General features: G+C 37.1%; 1 protein-coding gene across 3 annotated transcripts in view; it reads right to left on the reverse strand.

Moving 5' to 3' along the window:
* Positions 1 to 888: 888 nt before the first annotated feature.
* Positions 889 to 25,663, reverse strand: part of LOC131430028 (uncharacterized) — a 108,865-nt gene continuing 84,090 nt past the window's right edge. For all 3 annotated transcript variants that reach the window (XM_058594639.1, XM_058594638.1, XM_058594637.1), the window contains 2 exons: positions 8,261 to 8,336; positions 889 to 7,239 (listed from right to left, as the gene is read on the reverse strand). In XM_058594639.1, coding sequence (XP_058450622.1) covers positions 7,005 to 7,239; positions 8,261 to 8,336 — 311 coding nt within the window. In that variant the 3' untranslated portion in view covers positions 889 to 7,004. The remainder of the gene's footprint in view (positions 7,240 to 8,260; positions 8,337 to 25,663) is intronic.

The following is a 25,663-nucleotide window of genomic DNA, read 5'->3' on the forward strand; positions in this document are numbered from 1 at the left end:
TAATGGTGGCTCTGCTATTTTCGTTAGACATTTGCGGATAAAGGTATCTATAGTTGAAGTTTCCGCCGTGACAAATAGGTGACACTTTCGGCCACAGGAACTAATAGCTTGCTAGTTGAAAAATTTGTTTTCGAATTCTGTTCTTGATGTACTTAAATTTGTCGAGAACATTTTAATACTTATCAGAAAGCCTTCACTTCAGAAGGCCCAATCTTTAGTTCATAATAATTGTCATTGCGACTTGACACTTCTAAGACAGGATATTACTTAAACTTTTACTCGCATTATCGTCAAGGTTCATGTTGTAATTGAAAGAGAAGTTCCGTCGTTGTATAGGGTGATTTTTTAAGAGCTTGAGAACTTTTTTAAACAATAAAACGCATAAAATTTGCAAAATCTCATCGGTTCTTTATTTTAAACGTTAGATTGGTACATGACATTTACTTTTTGAAGATAATTTCATTTAAATGTTGACCGCGGCTGCGTCTTAGGTGGTCCATTCGGAAAGTCCAATTTTGGGCAACTTTTTCGAGCATTTCGGCCGGAATAGCCCGAATTTCTTCGGAAATGTTGTCTTCCAAAGCTGGAATAGTTACTGGCTTATTTCTGTAGACTTTAGACTTGACGTAGCCCCACAAAAAATAGTCGCATGTCAAATCGCATGATCTTGGTGGCCAACTTACCGGTCCATTTCTTGAGATGAATTGTTCTCCGAAGTTTTCCCTCAAAATGGCCATAGAATCGCGAGCTGTGTGGCATGTAGCGCCATCTTGTTGAAACCACATGTCAACCAAGTTCAGTTCTTCCATTTTTGGCAACAAAAAGTTTGTTAGCATCGAACGATAGCGATCGCCATTCACTGTAACGTTGCGTCCAACAGCATCTTTGAAAAAATACGGTCCAATGATTCCACCAGCGTACAAACCACACCAAACAGTGCATTTTTCGGGATGCATGGGCAGTTCTTGAACGGCTTCTGGTTGCTCTTCACTCCAAATGCGGCAATTTTGCTTATTTACGTAGCCATTCAACCAGAAATGAGCCTCATCGCTGAACAAAATTTGTCGATAAAAAAGCGGATTTTCCGAATGGACCACCTAAGACGCAGCCGCGGTCAACATTTAAATGAAATTATCTTCAAAAAGTAAATGTCATGTACCAATCTAACGTTTAAAATAAAGAACCGATGAGATTTTGCAAATTTTATGCGTTTTATTGTTTAAAAAAGTTCTCAAGCTCTTAAAAAATCACCCTGTACATAGTGCGGGATCTTGCTTCAAAGATCTGATGCCGATCTTGGCCAGTTAATTATCCGTTATAACTTTTTTCTATTGACAAAGAGACTGTTTTTTGCATCAAAGAGGTAGTACTCGAATTTGTCGGAAATTTAGACTCATCCGAATTTTAAGTGGAGAGTTGCCATCACTGGGAGTACGATGCGATACTCTCAAAAACGATTAATTTCAATGTGTATCAAGCAACTTATAATAAGGAGTGTATCGAAAATAAGCTATTCACATACATTTGTGTTGTACGCTTGTATTTGTGATGGTTTTTTATGCTCAGATCACAGCATGTTGTGCGTTTGGCTGTCAGCTTTCGTTTGTTTACTTGTTTGTGCGGTTGAAATTCTGCGTTTTCAAAATGTCGCGTTGTGAAAAATAAGTGAAAATTAAGGTTCTGGACAAATGGCTAAGTGAGAAGGGTATTACTATGCGAAAATAGGCAAAGCGGTCTGGAATTCATCTATCAGTGTCTAAACCATCATTAATAAGTTTTGGGAACATTATTCTTTGGATGAGTTACCAGGAAAAGGCAGGAAACCCGTGTCTTCCAAACAGAAACTAGACCAGAAAGTGGTATCTCTTATCATGAAGAACAAATCAATGTCAATACGTGACTTGGCCGAAAAAGTAGGAACGAGTGTCGGAATGATCAAGCAAATCAAGAGGCGAAATCACCTGAAGACCTACAAGAAGCAGAAAATCTCGAAACAAAGAGTAGAACAGAAGAAGCGATCAGCAACAAGGGCCCGGAAATTGTATTCGCGTCTTCTGCAGTGTGCGGATACATGCGTTTTGATGGACGATGAGACTTATGCAAAGGAGGACTCAAAAACCCTTCCAGGTCCACAATACTTTACTGTCGTCGTTGGGGAGGATGTGAGCGATGCGGACAGGTCGATTCAAGTGGAGAAATTTGGTCGAAAGGAACAGGTATGGCAAGCAATATGTTGTCGTTTGAAGACAACAATTTTTTACACTACCGGAACTATAAAACCAGAAATCTATCGATCTGAGTGTCTCCAGAAGAGATTGCTGCCTTTATATAAGAAGCATAGTACACCTCCACTATTTTGGCCGGATTTAGCGTCGGCTCACTATACCAAAACCACTCTCAATTCGCTTGCGGAAAAGGGTATGAATTTCGTTGAGAAAAATATCAATCCACCAAATTGCCCTCAGCTTTGACCCATCGAACGTTTCTGTGCAATCGTGGAGAGAAGATTGGTAAGGCAGCTGGGAACATGCAGGATTTCAAAAAATTGGGCTCAAGCGTCCAATGTGATGCAACACTTGTCCGGAACTTGATGAAGAGCGTTCGATCAAAAGTTCAAAAATTCGAGAAGGAATAATTTAAATTTCATCCGGTTTTCATTATGCTCAATTTAACCTCGTACAAAAAAGAATCATTTTTCAGTTTGAATAAAATATCGTTTTTTAACATAATTTGAAAGAAAAATTTGTGGAAAGCTTATTTTCGATACAATCCTTAAAATAATTGGTCGAAATAGTTATTTTGAGTAATAGTGGTGTGTCATCTTGCGACGTTTACAAAAATGTGAATAGGAGAAGCAGGATACTGATGAGATCGTTATCTTATATAGAAAGGCCTTATTATATTTCTCCTTACTAAAAATCGGGCTAGACTAAACTCCGGCAATTATTTGGGGAACGTTTGATCAATGGATCTTTTTTTCTTCAGGTTAACCGTTAGTTTCTAGTTGGGTTAAACGTTAGTTTCTAGTTGGTAGATTTAGTTAGTTGTTGGATATATAAACCTACTTTGGGAGTCCTGCTTGCCGGTTTCCGATTCCAAAAGCACCGATAATAACACATGGATCAATAAGTCCCGAGACTAAAGCAGAGATGGCGCTCGTAGTAAACCAGTAAAAACGTCTTTCAAGAGTACTAACCTTTGCTTGAAACGGGTCAAAATTTTAAGTCGATCCGACCAGAAACAGCTGAGTTATCGAGGTTGGAGTAAAGTCGTTTTGTAGTTTGTTTAAAAAATGGAAAAAACCGAGTTTCGTGTTTTGGTAAAACATTGTTTTTTAATGGGTAAAAACACCGTGCAAGCGAAACAATGGATTGAAAAATGTTATCCGGAATCTTGTCCATCGAAAGCAACGATTTGTCGGTGGTTCGCCGAGTTTAAACGTGGTCGTACCGACACAAATGACGCGGAACGCTCGGGTAGACCTGTGGAAGCCGTTACACCGGAAAATGTGAGTGAAGTGACAAAAATTATAATGAAAGATCGTAAAGTGAAGCTTCGTGAGATTGCTGAGACTCACAGATATCATATGGAAGTGTATTTACCATCCATCAAGAAAAATTGAGCATGAAAAAGGATTTTTCCAAGTGGGTGCCGCGATTGCTTTCGATGGAACAAAAACAGCAACAAGTCGATGATTCAGAAAGCAGTTTATCGCTATTTACTCGCAACAAAAAAGAATTCTTGCGTCGTTACGTGACCATGACGAAACATGGATACATCACTACACTCCGACTGTCGAAGCGGCAGTCATCTGAGTGGCGCACAGCTGGCGAAAGCCGTCCGAAGCGTCCGAAAACGCTGCAGTCTGCTGGCAAAGTCATGGTGTCAGTTTTTTGGGATACGCATGGCGTGATTTTCATTGACTACCTCGAAAAAGTTGAATCGATCAACAGTGATTATTGTTTTGACTTACTGATGCGTTTGAAGGAGGAAATCGCAAAAAAAATGACCGCACATGCAGAGAAAAAAAATTCTTTTTCATCAAGACAATGCACCCTGCCACAAGTCGATGTAAACAATGGCGAAATTGAACGAATTGGGCTTTGATCTGCTTCCCCATCCCCATACTCGCCAGATTTAGCCCCCAGTAACTACTGGCTCTTTGCTGATCTTAAAAAAATTCTCCAGGGATAAAGATTTGGCTCAAATGAGGAGGTCATCGCTGAAACTGAAGCTTATTTTGAAGCGAAAGATAATTTTTTTTATAAACATGGTTTTGCAAAATTGGAAAAACGTTGGAACCACCCTAAAAGGTGATTATGTTGATGAATAAAAAAAATATTTGCCAAAAAAATATTGTTTCCATTGTTAGTCTCGGGACTTATTGATCCATGTGTTAGTGAAGAAAAATTTAAAAAATGGAATTTATTCCGATTTCTCATTAACGGTAAGACAAGTCTTAATTATAATTAAAGTTCTGATTGTTTTAAAAGATACTTTTCATCAGTTTCATCCAGATCCGACTTCCGGTTTCGAAATTATAGGGCGATGAGTGTCAATACTTTCAAACCGCTATACAAAATTAAAATGCAAAACCGATACGCATCGGTTCGTGTTAGTACGGCAGAAGGAAACACCACCGCCTTTGCGAACGAAGCACACAACGTGCTTTGGAGCTCAGGTTTTCGTTTGGTTTCATTTTCGTTTATTTGACTCAGCCGAAATAGTGCATGAAAGGTGAATTAACCAGTTTTAATTCAAACAAAGTATGTGTCTCTATAATCAACATTTGAATGGAATAGTTTTTTCGTTTTTCGCTTATTGTATGTTGGTCAAAATGTCTAATCATGAAATTTACTACAGTGATAAGTACGAAATTTTCAAAGCCGATTTTATAACTACTCGAACTTGTAGGCTTAGCTATTTGACTGCCGCCAAAACTTTGTACGACTGTGACGGTCTCCGAGTTCCGGCTCTGGGAATAGATTGTAAAAAGCTCCATCGGAACTTGTATCAATTTCTAAAGAAATGATAATTATAAAGGCATCACTGCACCACAAGGTGGATTAAAACAGGCTTTCAATTGAAAAATAGTGTTTTATCAACACACGGAATACACGGCATACTCTCCATTGTTTCCATTTTTTCAAAAGTATTTTTAATTAGTGACGCCATCTGTCTGTCAGATCGGGGACTCATTGACCGACGTGTTTCTTTATGGGCACATTGTCGCAAAACTGAATTACCGGTAGCGGCACCTGCCAAAGAGTTTATTCAATAGTACAAATAGATATCAGCAATAAAAATAAACTCGGAGTAGAATAAAATCGGTTTCAAAGTGATTACCACTACCTTTTTTTTAGTGTAAACTACGATTCACCATGGAAAATCTTCAAAAATGTGTGAATTTGGGCAAGGTTTGGTTTTTTGGACCAACACATTTTTAAACAGAGCCAGTGTAATGTTGATTTCTCGAGTACTGGAAAGTTTGGCGGTCGAGTACCATCTATTTTGGACATTCTATTTCTTATTTCCCGGCATTTGAAAAATGATATTGAACCAAGTATAATGCGCAATTCAGAATAAACGTTAGTTTTCGCATAATAAATTAGGATTAACATTACCACCTTAAAGTAAAAACTTTTTCTTCCACTTCTTCTAGGATTTTTTCGAATGAATTTGCCCATTTTTAGAAGAAATCGTTAAAAAGGTGAAGTAATTGAAAATTTTCCTACCGATTCGACAGCTCTTGCTAAAAGTTTCATCTCTAAACAAGCAGTGCCTCTACATTTCATTGCAGCGTCATTGTGCCAATGGTCATTTTCGGCATAATATTTAATTGTGTTTTTTTTAATCTTTCGGTGGGAAGGGATGAAAAGATACTTCTCATAAATCATTTCATCATTGTAAATCACGCGATTTCAAAATTTCCAATCTTGTCCAATGCGTTCAAGCAACAGTGGTTTGATCCGTAGATCTAATGTAAATTGTTTCCTCTGGGCGATTATTCACAAGAATATACCGACTGATTTGATTACAGCTAAATAATTTCAAGAAATTAAAAGAATATAATTCACTTAGCGTTTCGGAATTAGCTGTAAGGAAATTAATCATTTCGAAATGGCATGCGAAAGCAAGAAGCTCAATCAAAAAAAAAATCAAAGATTCAGTTTCATGTGTTTAGAACTTTGATATTTTTTATCCTCACGCAATTTGCTTATTGTTGGAACGCGTTACAAGGGACCGCCTCAAAAAAAAAAAAATATCTGAAATCCTAAATAAACTGGGATTGCCCAAGACAAAAAATGTTCCCGAGATAGCTTCATGTATCAACGTTTGGAATACGATGGATTAGCTCCTGCTAGGAAGCAGACAAAAATGTGTGTGTCGGGTAGTTTGTAATAATAATGAAAGCATCGTTGGATCCTGACCAGGCATCAAGCAAGACTCCACGGTGGCCGCTCACCCGCAAATTTCATCATTAATCACTAATGTGGGTGTTTTAATTATTTTTTTTTCGCCCGCTTACTCCTCCGTTCTTAGGCCGAATCCAGCTGAGAGAAATCACTTGCAGTGTAAAGAAGGAAAAAAAAGATGATCTCTGTCTGTGGTTCACATTGTGTTGTTGGTTTATTTTCCTCCCGGCGTTTTTTTTTATTCTACTAGATTATGCTTAATGCAGGATTTTTCCTCCTCTTCCATTATAACAGACCGCTCATTTCATTATCATGCTCTGTTTACGAGGAGATAATTTTCAAACCTAGAAACGGAACAATTTTATCTACCTCTATTAAATATGTACTTAAAAAGGCATTTCTCATGGAGATATTCACTGCGTCGAAAAATATACACTTTGCCTAAACATCTAAAATGTACCTAGTCGAGGCTAGAGATCTTGAAGTGCGATCGGCAGCAGCATGTCCACACGGGTTTCCCGTCCTCAAATTCAGTCACAGTTAGGCGAGTTCTGGAATGGCGACCGCTGCAGGTGGTACTACAGTTCATTAACTGTTGGTGGTACAGTTGAAGTGTTCGTCAGCCCGTAGCGCCATCGGTATGTCCTCGTAGGGTCGGACAGCCGACAGCCGTTGGTTTTCGCGAACTTTTTCCACTTCCTCCAGCACCCGAAGCAGATTGCGTCCGGCCAGCTTCTCCAGCTCGTCGGCCGTCCACCCATCACCGAGCAGTTCTGCAAACAACCTTGGATAGCCGCTCACATCCTCGAGGCCTGCCGGCGTCCTTGATGAAATGAAGTAAACAATGAGACGAGAAGGAAAACATTATTGTGTCATGTGAAAACAATTTTGGCTTTTGCTTGCTGCCGGCGGGGTTTTGTGTTGACAGCACAGTAAGGCTATGCTGAACATGTTTTCGGTGCATATTTTGATCTCGTCGGTTTTCTGGAAAGGGTATTAGACAGGGAAAAAGTTTTCTATCCAAAATAGGCAGCGTGCAAAAGTGTTTCCTCGATGGAAACGATAGATCACGGGGAAAAACGGTATAAACCATGGTACTTGAAAAATTTTACCACACAAGAGAAGATCCTTGAGTGGAACACATCTTTGTAATGTAACGTGATTCGAGATCTAAGTGGTGTATTTTTTCTTCGAACGCCTATGAACATCAGAAAGCTTAGGAAACAATGTCTGGAAATGGATGAGTAGACAATTGAAGAACCAAATTACTTTCGACATCAAAAAAACATTCATCAGGCCTGGACTTTGTTTACTGTCGCGTCCTCTAGCTGCCGAATGGTTCGGTACCAGTATTGACAGAAGCGTTTCAATGATTCCATCAAGTATTTATTCACGCTTTGCGCTTTTTTCGAATCTAAATGAAAACCCGGATTCAATTGCGGTTATTCATCCAACCGCAAACGGTTCGACGATGTTTCTACAGCCCCGTATCGATATTCTATCGTTTCCAAGCAAACTCTGCTGCTGCTGCTGCTGCTCAACTCCATAATAGGAATCAAATAAATATTTATGTATTCGACCTCATCCACCCAGCTAGTCAAGCTGGCTGGCAAGCGGACCCAAAACCGTCGGCAAACAACCGACGAGACCGCCCACAGTCACAAGTTTCTGCAACCATTTCCGGGATTAGAAAGGATCCTTGCGCAAGCTAATGGGAGAGAAATCTACCCGTACTTGCCCCCTTTTCCCATTCCCTGGCCCCTTTTTACGAACGGTAAAAGTAAACGGAGTGGAAGATGTTTGAAAAAATAAATACGGTATTAAAAATGAATTGAATTACTTACAAATTAATGCCGTCGTATCCGGCACCGAGTCCCACGTGATCGATCCCTGCAATCTGTCTGATATGATTTATGTGCGCTATTAAAGGTAGTGGAAGGACATAAAGAGAGAAAAAAGAAGAAAGAAAAAAAAATCGGTAAGAAAAGCGATCGTTCGGAATCAGTGCCATTTCAGCCAACATATTATCGCACATATGATTGGGATTTGTCGTTAAGCTTCCCATTTCGCCAGCTGGTGCACTTTCTACGTCGCTATGCAAGCAAAATGGAAATCCTATCGTGCGCTTTGGTATGCCACCTTGAGATTTCCGCGCAATGGCTAGGGTTTCCCGGTCTACGATTGGATCGTGATAGATGGAAAATTAAAAGCATGCTTCCACGGTTATGCAATGATGGTACTATAAATCCTGCTATTTTTTCAAGAATGTTTCAGATTTACTTTTAAAGGGTATGCAGTAGATATCTTAACATCATAATAAATTTGTACTGTGGATATGCTTTTATACGAAATGATACGAAATAAATGTTAACTCTACACTAAAACGACAATTGAAAAAATCTTTTGAAGAACGAGTAATTTGTTAGCTATTTTCCAGCTGTTGTTTTTCGACCTGTGATTTATTTCACTATTTGTTTATTTTTTTAAACGCGAAATTTTCACCAAAGAGAATTCAGTTTCAAAACTCGTACCCTAAATTAAAATCAAATCAAGTGTTCACCTGACTTTAACCAATTAGATGGATTTACGAAATGTTTTAGTTTTGCTTAGACGAAGAGCTGTCATGAGTTTGTTTTTGGTTTTAACAGAAAATTTGCCAAAATGCTACCAGAGAATCGGGCCTCGAGCCCGCTACTTCTTCTATTCGAGGAAACCGTTTGACCTATCAAACTACCCTGTATGTGAAGCGAAACGAAAAGATGGTCTGATTTAAACAAAAGATACCGAGTAAGCTCAGCTGTGTTCGGGCGTCGTGACGTTCAACTCATAGTCATACTTTTACGGCGTTCAATCCGCCAGAGATCAGTCCTCATATCACATCACGCTCTGTTTCTGCCGCCCGATACTGATTCGAGATTTTTTTGGTGTGTCTAAACCAAAACTAAACCAAAACTCAAATGAATAGTCTTATGGTCTTAAAAATGCTTTTGAATATTGTCCGGGTCCAACTTCCGGTTCTGGAACTAGAGCGCGAAGAGATTTCAAATTTTCATACCGTCACCTAGAGCGACGATGCAAAAAATGGAAAATAGCAGTTTTGCAATGACTGAGTAGAAATACATATTCAAGAAGCCAAATGAATGAACAACTCACAGAAAAGATGATTTATTGGAAAAGAATACGCTCAAAGACAGGATTCAAATCTGCGTTCTTATGCAATCCGTGGATATGCGTTTACTATTTCCGCCATCCAGAGTTGTGGTAGACACAGTTCTACAACAACACCGATTTGGTAAGCGTACATCGAACAATGATCTATATCGCTCCATACCTGGTTAGGAGAGTAGGTATAGAGCGAGAAGACTAGTATTTGTTGTCTGATGAACAGAGAGGATGTTTGAATATGGGGTACCGGTCGTGAGGCAGCATAGATTTAGATCATCGTTCGATGTATGCTTATCAACTTGATGGTGTTGTAGAACTATGTATGTGGCTCAGGATGGCGGAAATGGTAAACGCGGTTTGTGTATGAACGCTGGTTCGAGTCCTGCCTCTGAGCGTCTCTTTTTCCAAAAAATTCGGTGAGCTTCTCATTCATTTGGCTTCTTCAAAATATGTTTTTCACTCAGTCATTGAAGAACTGAACTTAGTTAAGGCAACTTTACTCCAAAACAACTAAAAAATAAAAAATCGGAGAAAAATTCTACTGAATTTTCCTTATAACAGTTTACAAATTTTAAATCTTACATTACTTTATTTCCAAATATTCTTTCTACTTTTCATTCAAAGTTCAAATTTTTTATAAGAATCCTCTTATGATATCTATGAAAATATGAGAACTATGAAGAAAGCATCATTACACTACTAGAAGGATTAAAACAGGTTGTTTTGTTTTTCAGACATCGGTCTACAATATACAGTACACAACAGACCATGTTTGATATCGCATTGTTCTTTTTTGACTTTCTCATATAAGGCTTGCTTCATTTAGAATTGGAACAAACTTTTGCTCATATTTTGGCGCTCCTTGTGGTCGGATTTGGAAGTTCTTGACGTCCACGTGTTGGGAACTTTGTCAGCTTCACGTATGATTTTTGACATTCCGCAAATCGACTGTACTTTGTAAACAATCAACATGGAAGCCGAAAGAAGGGAAAAAATTGTGCACAGTTATTTGGAAAATCCATTGTGGTCTGCATCTATCCCAAGTAGCATGTTAAGTTGCTGTCCTGTATTTTTCTACTGATTGTGCAATTTATCAAGTAAGTTTATATTACTATTCTAGTAAATGTTGTGTTATGGAAAAAGCGCAATTTTCTGTGTTGTGCAACATATCTTTAAGTTCTTTCGTTGTTACATTACGAACATTTATTCACAATGCTTGTGCAACTGATACACAACTCACGCGTCGAACCCATCCTAGAGGCAGTAATAAAATCAGCGAAAAAACAATTGTGGAACTCGTGAAAACTACTACCTACTGTAAGTAAGAAATGGAATGACGGTTACAAAAACATAACAAACCTAATTTCTAATAAATAAGTTTCACAAACATGGATCTTGTAAAAAACCTGCATATGAAAAATGATAATGCTACATGTTGCAGAATTGATCTTTTTTGTTTTTGTAAATGAAAAATCGACAACGAACTGCTTTTTTATGGTGAAACATGTATTCGTACGCATGAAATTTTCAAGCGCCTTTGAATTAACGTGTTTTGATGATTGTATACCAACTTCTGTGAAAATAACAATCTATTATTTTTTAAAGAGAATCATCGGAATGGTGTTTAAAATACGTATATTCAAACATACTTAAAATTTCCAGACGGTTTTGATCAAACTATTGTTTTATTGAACCTAAACAATCTCGAAATGAATTTTTCTTCAATCTTTTCCAATATGGCATCGATGGTTGAATAGAAAATGGGTCACGCAACGTAATGATTTATAGTATCTAAATAACGGGACACTTTAACATGTGAATATTCTAGAGAGAAATATTATACGTTTTGTTTTTATTTTAAACAAACTAGTTGAATCACAATACAGTATAAAGATTCATCTTAACGGGCCCGACATTTGTGATACGCACTGTAGGTATTATTTTGGCAAGCCCATGTGTTGGAGTTGTACAAACAAGTTGCACAAATAGTATCATGAGAGTAACTTTGATGAACTTAACTTTTCATTCATAAGTGATGTCAGATCTGCTCATTTTTTTCAGCAAGATGAAAACCAAACACAATTGTTCTGATTGAGTTTTGTTTTCAGTGCGTATGTAACGTTGTATTTCCGCAATATTTATGATAATATTTTCATCTTTGTAAGTTTTGTTTTTATTTCAAAGAGATAAATCTTACATAACGTTTTTGTAAGTTTTGGATTTCATATCATTGTTTTTATAAAAATGAAGAAAACTACTCACGCTGACCTACAATTTTATGAAGCAGCCAAAACTATGCAGACTTAACAGAAACTGTTTTTTCACAGTAAGGTTCTAATTCGGCTTATCAATTTTTATCTTGAGGAGAGCATCATTTTGTTAATTTTTCTTCCACAAGAGATTAATAATCATTTCGACATATTTTGTGTCCAATACAATTATGACAGCCATTTGAAATTTTTTTTTATAAGTTGCACAATTGGTGTAGTTACTTCCATTTTACATGATGATGCGAAAATTTTTGCAGAACTTCTACAACTGTTAGTGCAATATGGACAAGTTGGTGATCTGTTGCATAGTTGATTTAGACGTACTGAAAGTAGTTCTACAGTGATTTTTTTCGGTAGTATTGTGAAACTTTACAATGATAAGTTGCACAATCAATTTTAATATGTTTAAATTTTTTCTGAACATAGATAACATAAATAATAATATTTAAACAATTTGAACATTTTTAAATTTCGATAAGTTACATTTGCTACTTGGGTAGGCCAGCTAAACAGCTAAAATTGCCCAGAAATACCGTATGGCGCGTTATCAAACAGAATAAGGAAACATTGACGACGATTTAGAAGCCTCAAGCCAATCGTCGGAGTGGAACTGTCGACCGGAAACTGCGTGGTAAGATTTTGAAGACGATTAAGAGGAATCCTAATCTGTCGGACCGTGATTTGACTAGAAAATTCGGTGCTGCCCATAGTACCGTGAGGAGAACTCGACTCCGGGAAGGAATCAAGTCGTATCGAGCTAGCAAACAGCCAAATCGGACCATAAACAGAATAGTGTGGTCAAAATTCGTGCTCGAAAACTATATGACCAGGTGCTGACCAAGTTCGACGGGTGTCTTCTGATGAACGATGAAACCTATGTCAAGGCTGACTTCGGGCAAATCCCAGGTCAAAAATTTTACTTGGCAACGGCTCGGGGGGATGTTCAAGCCAAATTTAAATTTGTTTTTGCCGACAAATTCGCAAAAAAATTTATGATTTGGCAAAGCATTTGCAGCTGTGGCAAAAAACGAAAGTTTTCGTTACAAATAAGACAATGACAGGGCAAATAAACGATATAAAAAAAAAAAAAAAACAATGACATCGGCACTATACCAAAAAGAGTGTCTCCAAAAACGAATTTTGCCGTTCATTCGATCCCACGACCATCCCGTAATGTTTCGGCTAGATTTGGCAAGCTGTCATTACAGCAAAGTCGTTCAAGAATGGTATGCAGAGAAAGGGGTCAAGTTTGTTCCGGAAACTTTAACCCACCCAACTGCCCCCAACTTCAGCCTATTGAGAAATACTGGGCAATCATGAAGAGGAGACTCAAGGCAAAGGGAAAGGTTGTCAAAGACATCAATCAGATGACGACCTGGTGGAATAAGATAGCTGAAACGATGGACAAAGAAGGTGTGCGCCGCCTAATGAGCCGTGTTACAGGAAAAATCCGACTTTCTTACAGTGTGAAATGTGATAAACATTATAAATCGTCGAATAAAACGATGAAGCAAAAAACAAAAATAAAATCTAAACCGCGGTCAAAACTATTTCAATTGGTAGTCATTGCCAGTAGAAGGCGAAATAAACCGATTCTCCGGTTATCTTGGTACTCGGTTTACGGTTCTAGAAGCACCGGAAATATTGGTCGTATTCTCATTTTTTTATTTCAAAGATTTCTTGACCAATTTTCACAACCTAAGATTCAAATGAAAGGTCTAGTGATTCCATGAGAAACTCCTGAATTTCATTCGGTTCCGACTCCCGGTTCCGGAATTACAGGGTGAAGAGTATTAAATATTGTGTACCGTCACTTGGTTTGGTTTAGCAAAAACACAAAAAAAAAACTTATAAACAGGTCTCAAAATTGCTTCCATCTATAGTCAATTTCACAAAGCGAGTCCGACTATCCCGATTCTAGAAATACTGGAAATAGTGGAATTGTTTCATATTGTAAGTTGTATTAGCAGAGGCATGAACAAAATTATTTCGATACATGCATCATTACTATATGTGATAACATGAGTGATATAAGAAAGTCATTATTACACCATTAAAAGGATTAAAACTGATCTTTACCTTAAATATGACGAGTTTTGAGCCCAAATAACGAGCAATCGTGGAAAAGCTTGATTTTGTGCTATTATTTGCTATTATGCTCGTTGAATCACCGTTCTTGGCTGGTCGGGGGGTTCACAAAAACAAATGCTTTAAGAATCAAATGTAAATCAAGTTTACTTGTGTTGGAAATTTGTGTTACGTACATTTGATTTGGAACGTATTTTTTTTTTTCAAGGTGAAATGCATTTACGCACGGAGTGTGGGACTCTCCACAGGACTACCCAACTGTTGATTGGAACTACCCACTAAAACACCTTGGATTTGGTACGTATGTTATAGATCTTTGTATTCCTATATGCAGTGCAACCAGTTCATCAAAGTGGTTTGAACGTTTGAATTTAAAACAAACTTTTTTTTTAAAAGGTACGTAAATCTTTGTTTCGCAATAATTTCTCCAAGAGAAAATCCATATGGGAATGCTAATCAGATGTGTTAGTGTTAGTGAGCTGAAACTGAAATAATATTTCTTGAGCAATTTTCAGAAAAACGGAAGAGTTTTAGACTAAGATTTTTGCTTTTCATGAATTGCAATTTTGAGCAGAATGAACTGATTTGTTTATTTTTCAACCACATGGAAGATTTATTGATTGAAATCAAGAAAAAAAGTGCAGGAATTTGTTTTCACGAACACCTGGATCGATTTCAAGTATCAAAAACCTTTCTTAATCCAGCAAGTGAAGCGATATTGCCTTTCTCTTACCATTTAAATAGTCTCATTAAAACATTTGACAGATTCTATCCTCGGACGTTAGTATTATGAGCTTATCAAATAACCCAATGAGAGCTTTCAAACGAGTCTAAGTCTTTCGGAATAGATTTCCGAGAAATTTTGTTGCATAAAATAACACTGGGATCGTCGAGGAAATTCAACTGATGAAGAATGTGCGATTTGCCGGTTACGTCACTTATACTATGATACCTTCAGAACCGAGAGTGACAACCATTTGATTTTAGAATTTCACACTAAGTTCAATAGTAGCTTTATAACAAGACTAGATTTGTGAAAATTAGCTCTACCATCTCGGAGAAAATTGAGCGGTAAGAAATACCGCATTTTGTCGGTTACGTCAGTTATACCATTATATTTCCATAACCGGAAGCGACGGTCATTTAAACACATACCTCAGAAATTTTCAGTTCCCGTCGAGCTGATTCGTATGGTATATTGCACTATGCGTCTGTGGCTTTCTCACATTATTTTTATCCTTCCCTTCCAATCAGGATAATGATGAGAAGACATGACAAGGCACAAATCTCCAGATAATTAGGAGAACGTGCCACCAGAGCCAATTTGTTCTGATTCCTGATACTTTCTCTTTACCGTGAAGATGCTTAACCAACTATTGAGTCAAAAAAGGAGATTTGAAAAATGAGTTCCGACGAACTATAAACTTCGATCGGCATGTACGGAGTATCATGCACGTTTTCAGTACTAGAGCATCTCCACGGTTTTGATATTCGTATTTATTGATTACTCCATTTTTAACCGATTTGGTCATTTTACCAATTGAAATATCAATATCAAAACATCAAAACTGTAAACTATTTATGCTATCAGTTTAAATACCCTGGAATCTTAATAAGATATAGAACTTCGATGTTATTACCAAACAACGAAAGTAAAATTGAATTCCTTTCAAACTATGTTTTCTATCTGATCTCCCTCTTCTTGAATGCGTAATAACTGTGAAATCCGACTTCCGAAACGAAACTCAGAAAATCTAGTATTGTACTGAGATGTGTTCTTCAATTCGGCTCAGGCAATAAGGAATCTTAGGATCATGTGGAATTCGGACTAATTTGGACTTTGAATGATTATTTCGCTTCTGCTGACAGCTAACACCAAATTCAGCAAACTTACAGTAGTATTTTGTACATCATTTGGTATACAAATTGTTAGGAAATATTTCTTTTGAGGTGTTGCGAAATAATTTGGAACTTATTAGGTAAGTAGAATGTATCAAATGGAGAGAATAATAATGCGAATTCACTCTACCAGATGACACTAGCATGCTTGAGCAGCGTATTTCTAAAGGTCAAAGTTTCAGAGCGACTTTCTTTGCTCAAGGTCTACATTATTGAGAATCTCTTAGTTAAAAACTCATCCACCGGCAAGCGTCTGGACGGTAGCAATTTTTTGACAAACAAAAGGCTCTGAAATAGCTCTAAAACTTGATGATTGCAAAAAATGTTCGGGAGTTCTAAACAGATCAAATAATGGGAACAGTGCCATTTAGAACGTGCCATTTGAGCCAATTTGTTCTGATAGATATTTTTTCAGCGCATTAAAGTATTGATAACAGTAGCTCGTATGTTAAACTCTCTAACATTTGTATTTCACTAACTAAAAACAGTATAAATAGATAAGGTGTGAAAATGTAATATGATCCAACAAATTTTAACTACACACTTAAAAAATTTCATGTAAAAGCACGCCAAATCGAAGGCACATAAAATAAATGTGATGTTTTGCGTAGTTTTACACGAGTGTTTAAATTTACACGCAAGATTGGGATTTTACTGGAACGAGAGCGGAGGCATTCAATGTTCAATGTTCTACTTCTGAATATTCGATATAAATCGAAAACCCGACTTTTGAATGGAACCTGGGAGACCCATAGTGTCAGAAATTATTATCAAAACTACTTTTTACCGAAAATAGTGAAAGGCAGAAAAGTAATTTTTGTTCTATGCACTGTCATAAACTCGAAGAAAATAATATAGGGATTGAACATCGATTGTGATAATATTATAATTCTCATGATATATCAATTTAAAATGATAAGAAATCACGCTACTTGGAATAATTTCGAGCATTCTGAACATAGGGTTATTTTTTTGTTTATTTTTTATATCTTTATAAACAGATTTTGATTGAAGGCGCATAAAAAACAGTTAATTAAAATTGAATTCCGCTCGACAGTTGTGAAATTTGTGAAATCGTTGTGAAATTTGTACCTTGTTTCAAGTTTGTGATTTAAAGCTTCCACCCCTGCTTGCTAAGCAAAGTTTTTGATTCACAGTACAAATAAAAATAGTTAGTATTATCTTTTCATATAACATATTTATTGTAGATATAATAATGAATTCTGCTACGAATGATTTTTGATAAGATATATTTTGATACTAGCTGACCCGTCGAACTTCGTCTCGCCCAAAAAATATTTATGTTTACGGACAGCAGAATTGTCAAACGGCTAAGTGGTTAATGTTTCTCTCCATCATTTTTCTGATTACTTAACCTACAATCAACGGAATTCGACACATATTAGCTCAAAACGAAATATCACCAAAAATTATTGTGAAAATGTGAAATACTTCTGTTAAGCAAAAATTGAACAAATGTACAGATTATCATCTCATCCTTTGAATCAAAGCACTGAACAGAGATTCCTCTCTAATGGCTTCGACATAAAAGATATAAGGTGCACCGTTTTCTCTTCCAGATGTGATTCTTGCTTTCGATAATCGAAAAAAAGCTCACTAACCACTAACACAATGTTGCAGAGTTTCTCTTCAAGAGTTATTCATTCGGTAGATTGAGATATGTTTACAGATTGTATTTAGCCCAAGTAAGTGAAAGTTCGTACAAATAAGATTTGGTTTAAACAGCATTATGAACAACCCGTTTTTAAGGAATTACTCATACTTGAATGTTCACCCGACGCAACAGAAAACACTTTGAAGCAGTTCCTTGTAGAGATTTTATGCAGCGAGAAAGTTTTCTCAGAACTTGTTCTGTATGTTCAAGTTGCCATAAAGTGCCACGCGTACCTGAGAGCTGTAATAAAGTGTATATTTTTCAGATAATGTGGAACTTTTGGTTGTTTGGAGAGACGACGCTTAAATTTTAAATTGGTATTGATCTTATCAGTTTGAACATTCTCCACAGAATATGAAATATAAAATGGTGGTCTCGTTCCGTTATGGACATTAATCTAATTGCCACTTGTTATGTGCGCTTAGTCTAATCTAAATAATTAGAAAGCAAAATGCAGTGAAAATCTCTTAGTTTGGGCTTAGCGCTTCATTTTGATTCATTCAAAAATTTTATGAATTGTAAAACTCGCGCCCGCGATGACCAATACTATTCATCTGACTCCATTGAACACAATTCATTAACTGGTAAATATCAGAAATTTTTCTCCTGCCTACAGTGGCTTTTCAAGAACAGTCACATGTATTCCGTCATTGAGTCATTTGGCAAGTAATAATTTTGATACACAATCAAGCACGTGGCTCGAAATAAAGAATCGATCAAGTATGCATGTGAAATCTCCACACAAAACAACTCGTAGCGTGCCAAACAATTTTTTCAACGATCTAGTATTCCTTTCTTCGACGGCCAAACACTTATGCAACTCGTTTCGCGCCAAACATGAACCGTAGATTTAGCAATCATTGGCGACTTTTTCAGTGGAAAATTCCATTGTCCATACAAAACATCTTTATGGATTTTTACCACTTTTCCGGTAAGTTTTCCTTATTTTTTTGAACCAGGTAGGGATAAAAACTTATCAAACAAAAAAAGAATCATCCAAATTCGTTCATCCGTTCTTACGTAATGCGATTACAAAGAATGATCTCTGCATTTATATATATATATATATATATATATATATATATATATATATATATATATATATATATATATATATATATATATATATATATATATATATATATATATATATATATATATATATATATATATATATAGATTACTACGCCATTTCAAACGCACCATTGAAATGCTGCGCTCCAGTTACTTCATTAAATTAAATTGATGTCAAATAACGTTTCATTGGGTAATGATAATGCATGAACATCATCAGCATCAACCAGCTGGAAGTAAAACAAAGTCTTTTGTCGCTATAATCAATATTTGGTGGTTAGATTTTACTAATTTTGAATTGCGTATTGATATTGCGCAGCGAAAACTGTAAAATTAACATTCATCTAACATTCTTTTACTTTCATCTAGTATTCATTTTATTGCAATTAAACAACAGGTTGCGAAATCGAATACGCTTTGTATCAAAGGAGAACATGTGTTGAAACTTTGTAAACCGTGTCGTAACGAAACCGATATGTTTCCCAACTCTGGCGATAAATACTGTTGAAGGAGCATTCTTGAAAGTTACAAATTGACAATTTTCCTCAAATTGAGCACCCTCATGCATATAAATTGATAAAAATCATTGATGTTCAAACTCCTTTAATATTCCCATCACTAAACTTTCCAAAGATGCACAATTTGCAATTTTCCATGATTTTTAAAGTCCAATTGACACGCATTATCCTTAGTTAAAAATTACTGTAGGATTACTGTTGTAACTAATTTTTACGCCCCTCATTGGAATCAACGATTTTAGATGTAATCCAGTAATTTGATCTTACAGGAATCAGTGATAATAGTAGCTCAAACTCACCACCGATCAGTATTGATTTTGATCGATGTGATTCAAAGATCACTGATCAACTGATCTTGAAAAGATTAGATCTGTAGTGATTATTGGGGAAGATCACAATTGATCATCTTTGTTAGTGATTACGATTTAATGATTGCTTGATTTTGATTTTTCCACTTTGAATTGGATAACCGAATGTATTTTATCTAACAGATTCAAAGTAGTTTGCTTTATTAATATTTCGTATGCGCTTGCAGTCCACTATTTAACCTACATGTTGTTTGAGATCTAAAAGATTTTTTTGTGTACTGGATATTAATGACGAACCTGTCATTTTAATCTAATTGTATAGAATTCAGATATTTTTATCTGGTCTGGTCGAATTAAGTTCGAAAACATATGCCTATTCAAATATTTTTCGGAATCAAAATTCATGAAAGTCTGAAAAATTACTTCAATTATCGATATCTTTAGGTTTAAAAAGTAGTTTAATATAATTAAAATTACTAACGTGATTACTATATTTAATTCTAGATCATATTTGAATTATTTTTATGTACCACGCAAACAATTTTAAATAAATTTTAAGGTGGTGTTGATTAAAATCGCATCAGAATTTTCAAGAAGTAGTTAAAAAAATTAGAATGATTGAATAGTTACAGATATTTTTCCCTGCTTCTGAAAACCTAATTATTAACAATTGTGCCGTACGCTGAGGAAAATAATTAAACAAGTCTCAGAAAACACACCTGCCAAAAATGAAGGGTTTAATATTATTACAAAATTATATGAATATTATATTGTGATCGGGGACTTGTCGGAGAGTTAATTAGCACAAGTTGCTACACCTGTTCTCATGCGAATGGAGCACTCGAACTCCGTTCTTGGTTAAACGCGCTGAGAACGAGCGAAACGTTGTACATCCATTTCTGCCGCGGTTCTTAAATGCGCGAACGAGTTTTTGAGAGCAGCTAATGCTCTTCGCTTGCGCATGGTTGTCTTTTGAGAATAAGAACAAGTTTGTCTCGCAATAAAAAGAGCGCGTACGGATAAGGTCTGCTGCTACTCTGTGTAATATACACTTCCCACAATTAAAAAACTAATCGCCATTTTAGTTACCAAATTTTATAATTCACGGTGTTCAGTTTTCTGCTTCACAATCGGAAATCTTGATTCACATTTTCCTGTGCAAAATGGGCTTATTTCCACCTTTGATTTAAAGTAATCTTCTGCTTTTTTATTGATGATATAAAAGTATTCTGGATTCATTCAATGTTTATAATATCGATGGTGTATAAGATTCAACTAGTTTACTTGAAAGCAAGTTATTTTCAAGTTATGGGAAGATAAGTTATTTCAGTATGGCATTACAACGTAACGATAACTTATTTTTAGCCGACTTAACAACTAGTAGAAACTGCGCTTTTTGAGTCATGCAAGTGGTTAGATGTTAGTAACAATCACTCAAATATCTGGTTGCAAACTAGTCACAAACAAGCTAGCGTAACAAAAATTGTTACTTGGGTACTCCCACAATCAAAACCCAAAAAATTTTGTGAAAAGAAAATGCTTTTGAATTAAAGGTGAAATTTTCGTTTCGTTACACCACTAGAGATCACACCGAAAGGTTTTAAAAGCTTTGAAGGTAAATGATCTAGAAGTTTTGTTTCCAAATCGTTTTTTGAATTGGTGCTCAAGACGAAACAGATCAATGGAAAAGCTGAATATTATCAGAATAAACACGTTAGCGTCGATAAAAACGGGAAGTGCACAGCATAACAATCCTGAATGGTTGCTGCAAATCATAATGTTCCACTCTTCCTTCGCTGGATTACGGTGGAAAACTATACGGTTACCGAGTTTAAGAGGCAGAAAAAAAAATCATAGCGGTAAAAAAAGTCGTCAATGTGAAAGAAAAAGGATTGCGCGAGAACTCATTTCATGCAGACGCAAGTCTGCTCCGTTGCCGTTCGGTTTATTATCCAGCCGCGAAAGACTGATTCCGGAAAGGGAAGAGCTACATTCGCTACGTTCCGGGTTAAGAAGCTGGAATGCAAAAACTGATGAAACTCCAAAAGAAAACTAACTTTTAGCTACTAAAGAAAGACGTTAGCGGCAGTCTGGGAAACAAATGTGGTTGCACTTTTCGTGAATCGAGGAGGCTGCATTTTTCGCTGATGTCGTCGACAAGGCAAAACTTTTTACGGAAGGTTTTGTTTCGTGGTGTTGCCTTCGGTGACAGAAAATTTAATTACAATTTTATTTGATTCATTTTCTTTGTTATTCGCTGTCGGAGATGTCTTAAAACTCCGATCAAGCTCCTGAGCATTCCTGAGATTTCTCGTCTTAAGCAACGGAATAATGCGGAAACGGAGATAAATTTCAGGACAATAAAAAATGTGTCGAGAAAGAAGCACTGCCTCCAGGTGTGTTGAGATCTGTTTGATGGTTGCATCAGAACGTGACATTCATCTTTGATTTATTTACTAAATGCTTCTGTTGTTGGCATTTCTGTGAATCATTCAGATTTCTGTCTCGTCTTCAGATTTTTCATTCTGTTTGTGATGACAGAACTAATTGGTCGATACAGTAAAATACAGGACAATAGCAGTCGGCATTGTGAAAAGTAAGAGACATTTTGAGTCATAAAACAAATGTCCCACAACTACGCTGTACTCAGTCCCACTGGTTAACATATTAAACTTCTATGACATCAGCAAGCCCATTTATTTTATTTCAGACGTTTCAAGTGCGACGTGTTCCTCTGAGGGCATTCGTCGATAGGATGTCCTATCTGGGGATGTTTGCTCGTGGCTACAAGGATGTTCCATAGCTAGCACGAACGTTTTGTTCGTAAGGTGGCCTGAGGTTCCTGCCTGTGTGATGTTGTTCCGTTATGCGTGGATCTTTTGAGGACAAACTCAGTCAGTTCGTTTGTAGGGGTGTTCGAATTTTTGGTGTCTAACTAAAGCTCTGGTAAGGTTTGATCCGATTTAATGTTTTCGGTTGAGAGATACTCTCGGTCTGATTTTTACATTCCACAATACAAATAATTGCACACAATTTTCAGTTACCCAATCTATTGAGATAACGCGATAAGAAAGGATATGATAATTTTGGTTGGTGAAGCAAAATGATGGGTAAAAAATTCCAACGATATCGTACATCATAAAATATTAACAATAATGATAGGTCTAACGGAGACTCCAAATCTAAGCCGGTTTTCGAATCACATTATACGAGAACAGATTTGGGTTGTTCATGGACCGTGAAAATTCGATGGAGATTGAATCACCTCCACGGGCCCGGAGGCACCTCTGTTATTGCCTACCGGAACAAGCCACTGCCAGCCAGGCTCCACCATCACCGGTTCGAACAGCCTCAAACAGGTCGTATGTAGACAGTTCCAGAGAAAAATATATCCTTCCACCCGCGGCGTTTGGGATCGGGCTTGGTGCGGCGGATTCAACCGAAACGATGGAACAAGGTCGGTTGCTTGCCTTGCCACTGTTTCACTCTTTCCCCCTCGTTCCGTGTACCGACCGAACCGACCGGTGGGCTTTGTGTGCATGTGTTTGTGCATCATCTGTACTTTGTACGGTTGTTTGACGAAGGGTAGACGGTTACTGCTGTTGTTTTCCCTGCAGCCAGCAGCTACCACACACAGCCTTTCGGAAAGGAAGTTAGCCTTCTTCCAGTGCCTGCTTTCCATGAATTGTTTCCGTCTCGCATCTGTTATTACATGGTGCTAGAAGCGAAAACAACAACCAGGAAATCTACATCTGGAACGGAATGCTGCTGACTGCCGGCGCTCGGAAACACTCATATTTCTCGTAATTTCTTTCCCCGGGTCAACGTTTGTTCAGGCGAGCAGGTCAATTGGTTGGCCTGAGATGTGGTTTACGGGTGCCTCTTTGTCAGCCATCCAGCCATCCAACGTGATTCGTTGCCAGGGCGCTGGAAATTAATTTCAATCGGCCTTGGAAGAACGAAGGCAGATACCTTGCAGATTCAAGCAAGGAAATCAAATGTACGCGTAGCGCATGAGAATTGTACTTAATCGTAGTAACTTTGCTTCTGTGGTTTAGGTTTATTGAAGATATGGTCATACGTACAAAACGGAACTGATGAGTTTTCAAAATTAGTTTCATCCATCCGTGTGAAGCATAATTTATGGTTTTATTGAGAAATATATCAAAGCTAGATTAGGTTATATGGAGGAAATATCTTCTATATCACTTTACGAAGGAAAAGTGAAAAAAATGGGAACACAGACCTGTTCAAATATTTCATTTCATGAAAGGTGAATTGGTTAAATTATGTTTACCTTTGTGGGAAATACATCAAACGTAGTTGAATCCGATCGGAGAACTATTTTCTGGATATAGTGCAACGAAACATGTTATTTCAGATAATTTCAATAGAGGTTTATACAAATAATTAATCCGAGTACCAAAAAGCGACTGGGAACGAAAACAGGTTGGCAGTAGTTTTTGATATTATCACTTCTCGACGAAAGACATACTAGAAAATTATCGAAATGATTAAATGAAATGAAATCCACAAATGAAGACTTGTGAAAAATATTACCCCAGCGAGAGGACTTGAACCAAATGGACTTTTTTTCGAATCCAATTTCCTGTTCCGGAATTATAAGTTGAAGTGTCTTAACAGTTTAAAATTTGGAGTGACGATGAATAAAACCGTTTCAATCCTTCTGAATTTTGCTCAAAACTGTTTTAGTTTGTAGGTTATGTACTTTACTAACCGAACAAATGTAAAAAAAAACTGTTTTAATCCACCTAGTGGTGCAATAATGTCTTTCTCATATACAGGGTCCGGCACTCGAAGTGTAACCAATTAAAAAGGCCATAAATTCAGTTTGGAAAATTACTTTTACTTAATTCAAAGTACAAAATGTGTAAAAATAATACAAAATTCAGAATCAATTCACTTTTGCTCGATATGACCACCTTTTGCCTTGACTTGATGCCCTGAGAGAGCGAAGGAGTTGCTTCGTTTGGCCGAATGTGATTTGCAGGTATTTTGGCCCACTCGCGGGTATAAATAACTTTTTTCAGCGCCTCGAGACTGGTGTATCTTTTAGTTCGGACTTTGCTCTCCAAAATGGCCCAAAGAGAATAATCCATTGGATTCGCATCTGGTGAATTCGAGAGCCATTGTGTGGACGTGATGAAGTTCGGAACGTTGTTTTTCAGCCATTCTTGGTTCACTCGAGCTTTGTGAGACGGTGCCGAGTCCTGCTGAAACGTCCATGGTCTGCCACCGAAATGTTTGTCTGCCCACGGCTTCAAAGCAACCTCCAGAATACTTTCCCGATAATATGTCGCATTTACCTTGACGCCAGGCTCGATGAAAACGATTGGAGAGCGCCCATCTGCGGTTACAGCGGCCCAAACCATTATCTGTTGCGGGTGCTGCCTCCTGGTGGCAAATCAAGGAATCGTTTGTGCATTTACTAGTATAACACGAAGAACGACACAGTGCTTTGTTCGCGTGGGTCATGCTTAAGAAAACGAAGTGGGTTCACTATTATATGTAATTCCAGCACCGGAACCCGAGAAACGGTATAATCGAAGTCGGTCCGTACGGCCACCAACAAACATCGTACGTACAAACTCTACAAGTTTTTATTCAAATTTTGAAGTTTTTATAAGATTTGGCCATCCGAAAATATGCAGTAATTTTTGGTAGGACCATAAGACCTAACCTTTCATTTGATCCTAAGATTGGAAATATCGGTCCTACAAACTCTGAGAAAAGTGAGTGAGATCCAATTTTGAGCATATGACTATCTTCTCCCGTCGTTAATCGAAAACCGGGAACCAGGATAGCCGAAATCGGTTTGTTTAGTTGCCTACTGATAATGGCTATCGATTTCTGGAGTTTTGAGTCCAGTTTAGAACATTTTTTGCGGTTTTTGTTTCGCCGGTGTACAATATTTAACACATTTTCCCTTTAACTTCGGAACCGGAAGTCGCATCCGGATGAAATTCAGGAATACTGTATGGAACCGTAAGACCTTTCATTTGAATCAAAGTTTATAAAAATTGGATGAGCGGTCTCGGAGAAAATCGATTGCACGTTTTAGTTCTTTTTGCACATTTTACCCCATAACTCCAGAATCGGAAGTCGGATCCAGATGAAATTCAATAGCAACCTATGAGACTATCAGGCCTTCAATTTAAATCTTAGTTGAAGCAAATCGGTTAAGTGGTCTCTGAGAAAATAGAGTGCACTTTTTCTTAATTTTTTTTGC

The sequence above is a fragment of the Malaya genurostris genome, chromosome 2 (genome assembly GCF_030247185.1).
Source record: "Malaya genurostris strain Urasoe2022 chromosome 2, Malgen_1.1, whole genome shotgun sequence".
NCBI lineage: Eukaryota > Metazoa > Arthropoda > Insecta > Diptera > Culicidae > Malaya > Malaya genurostris.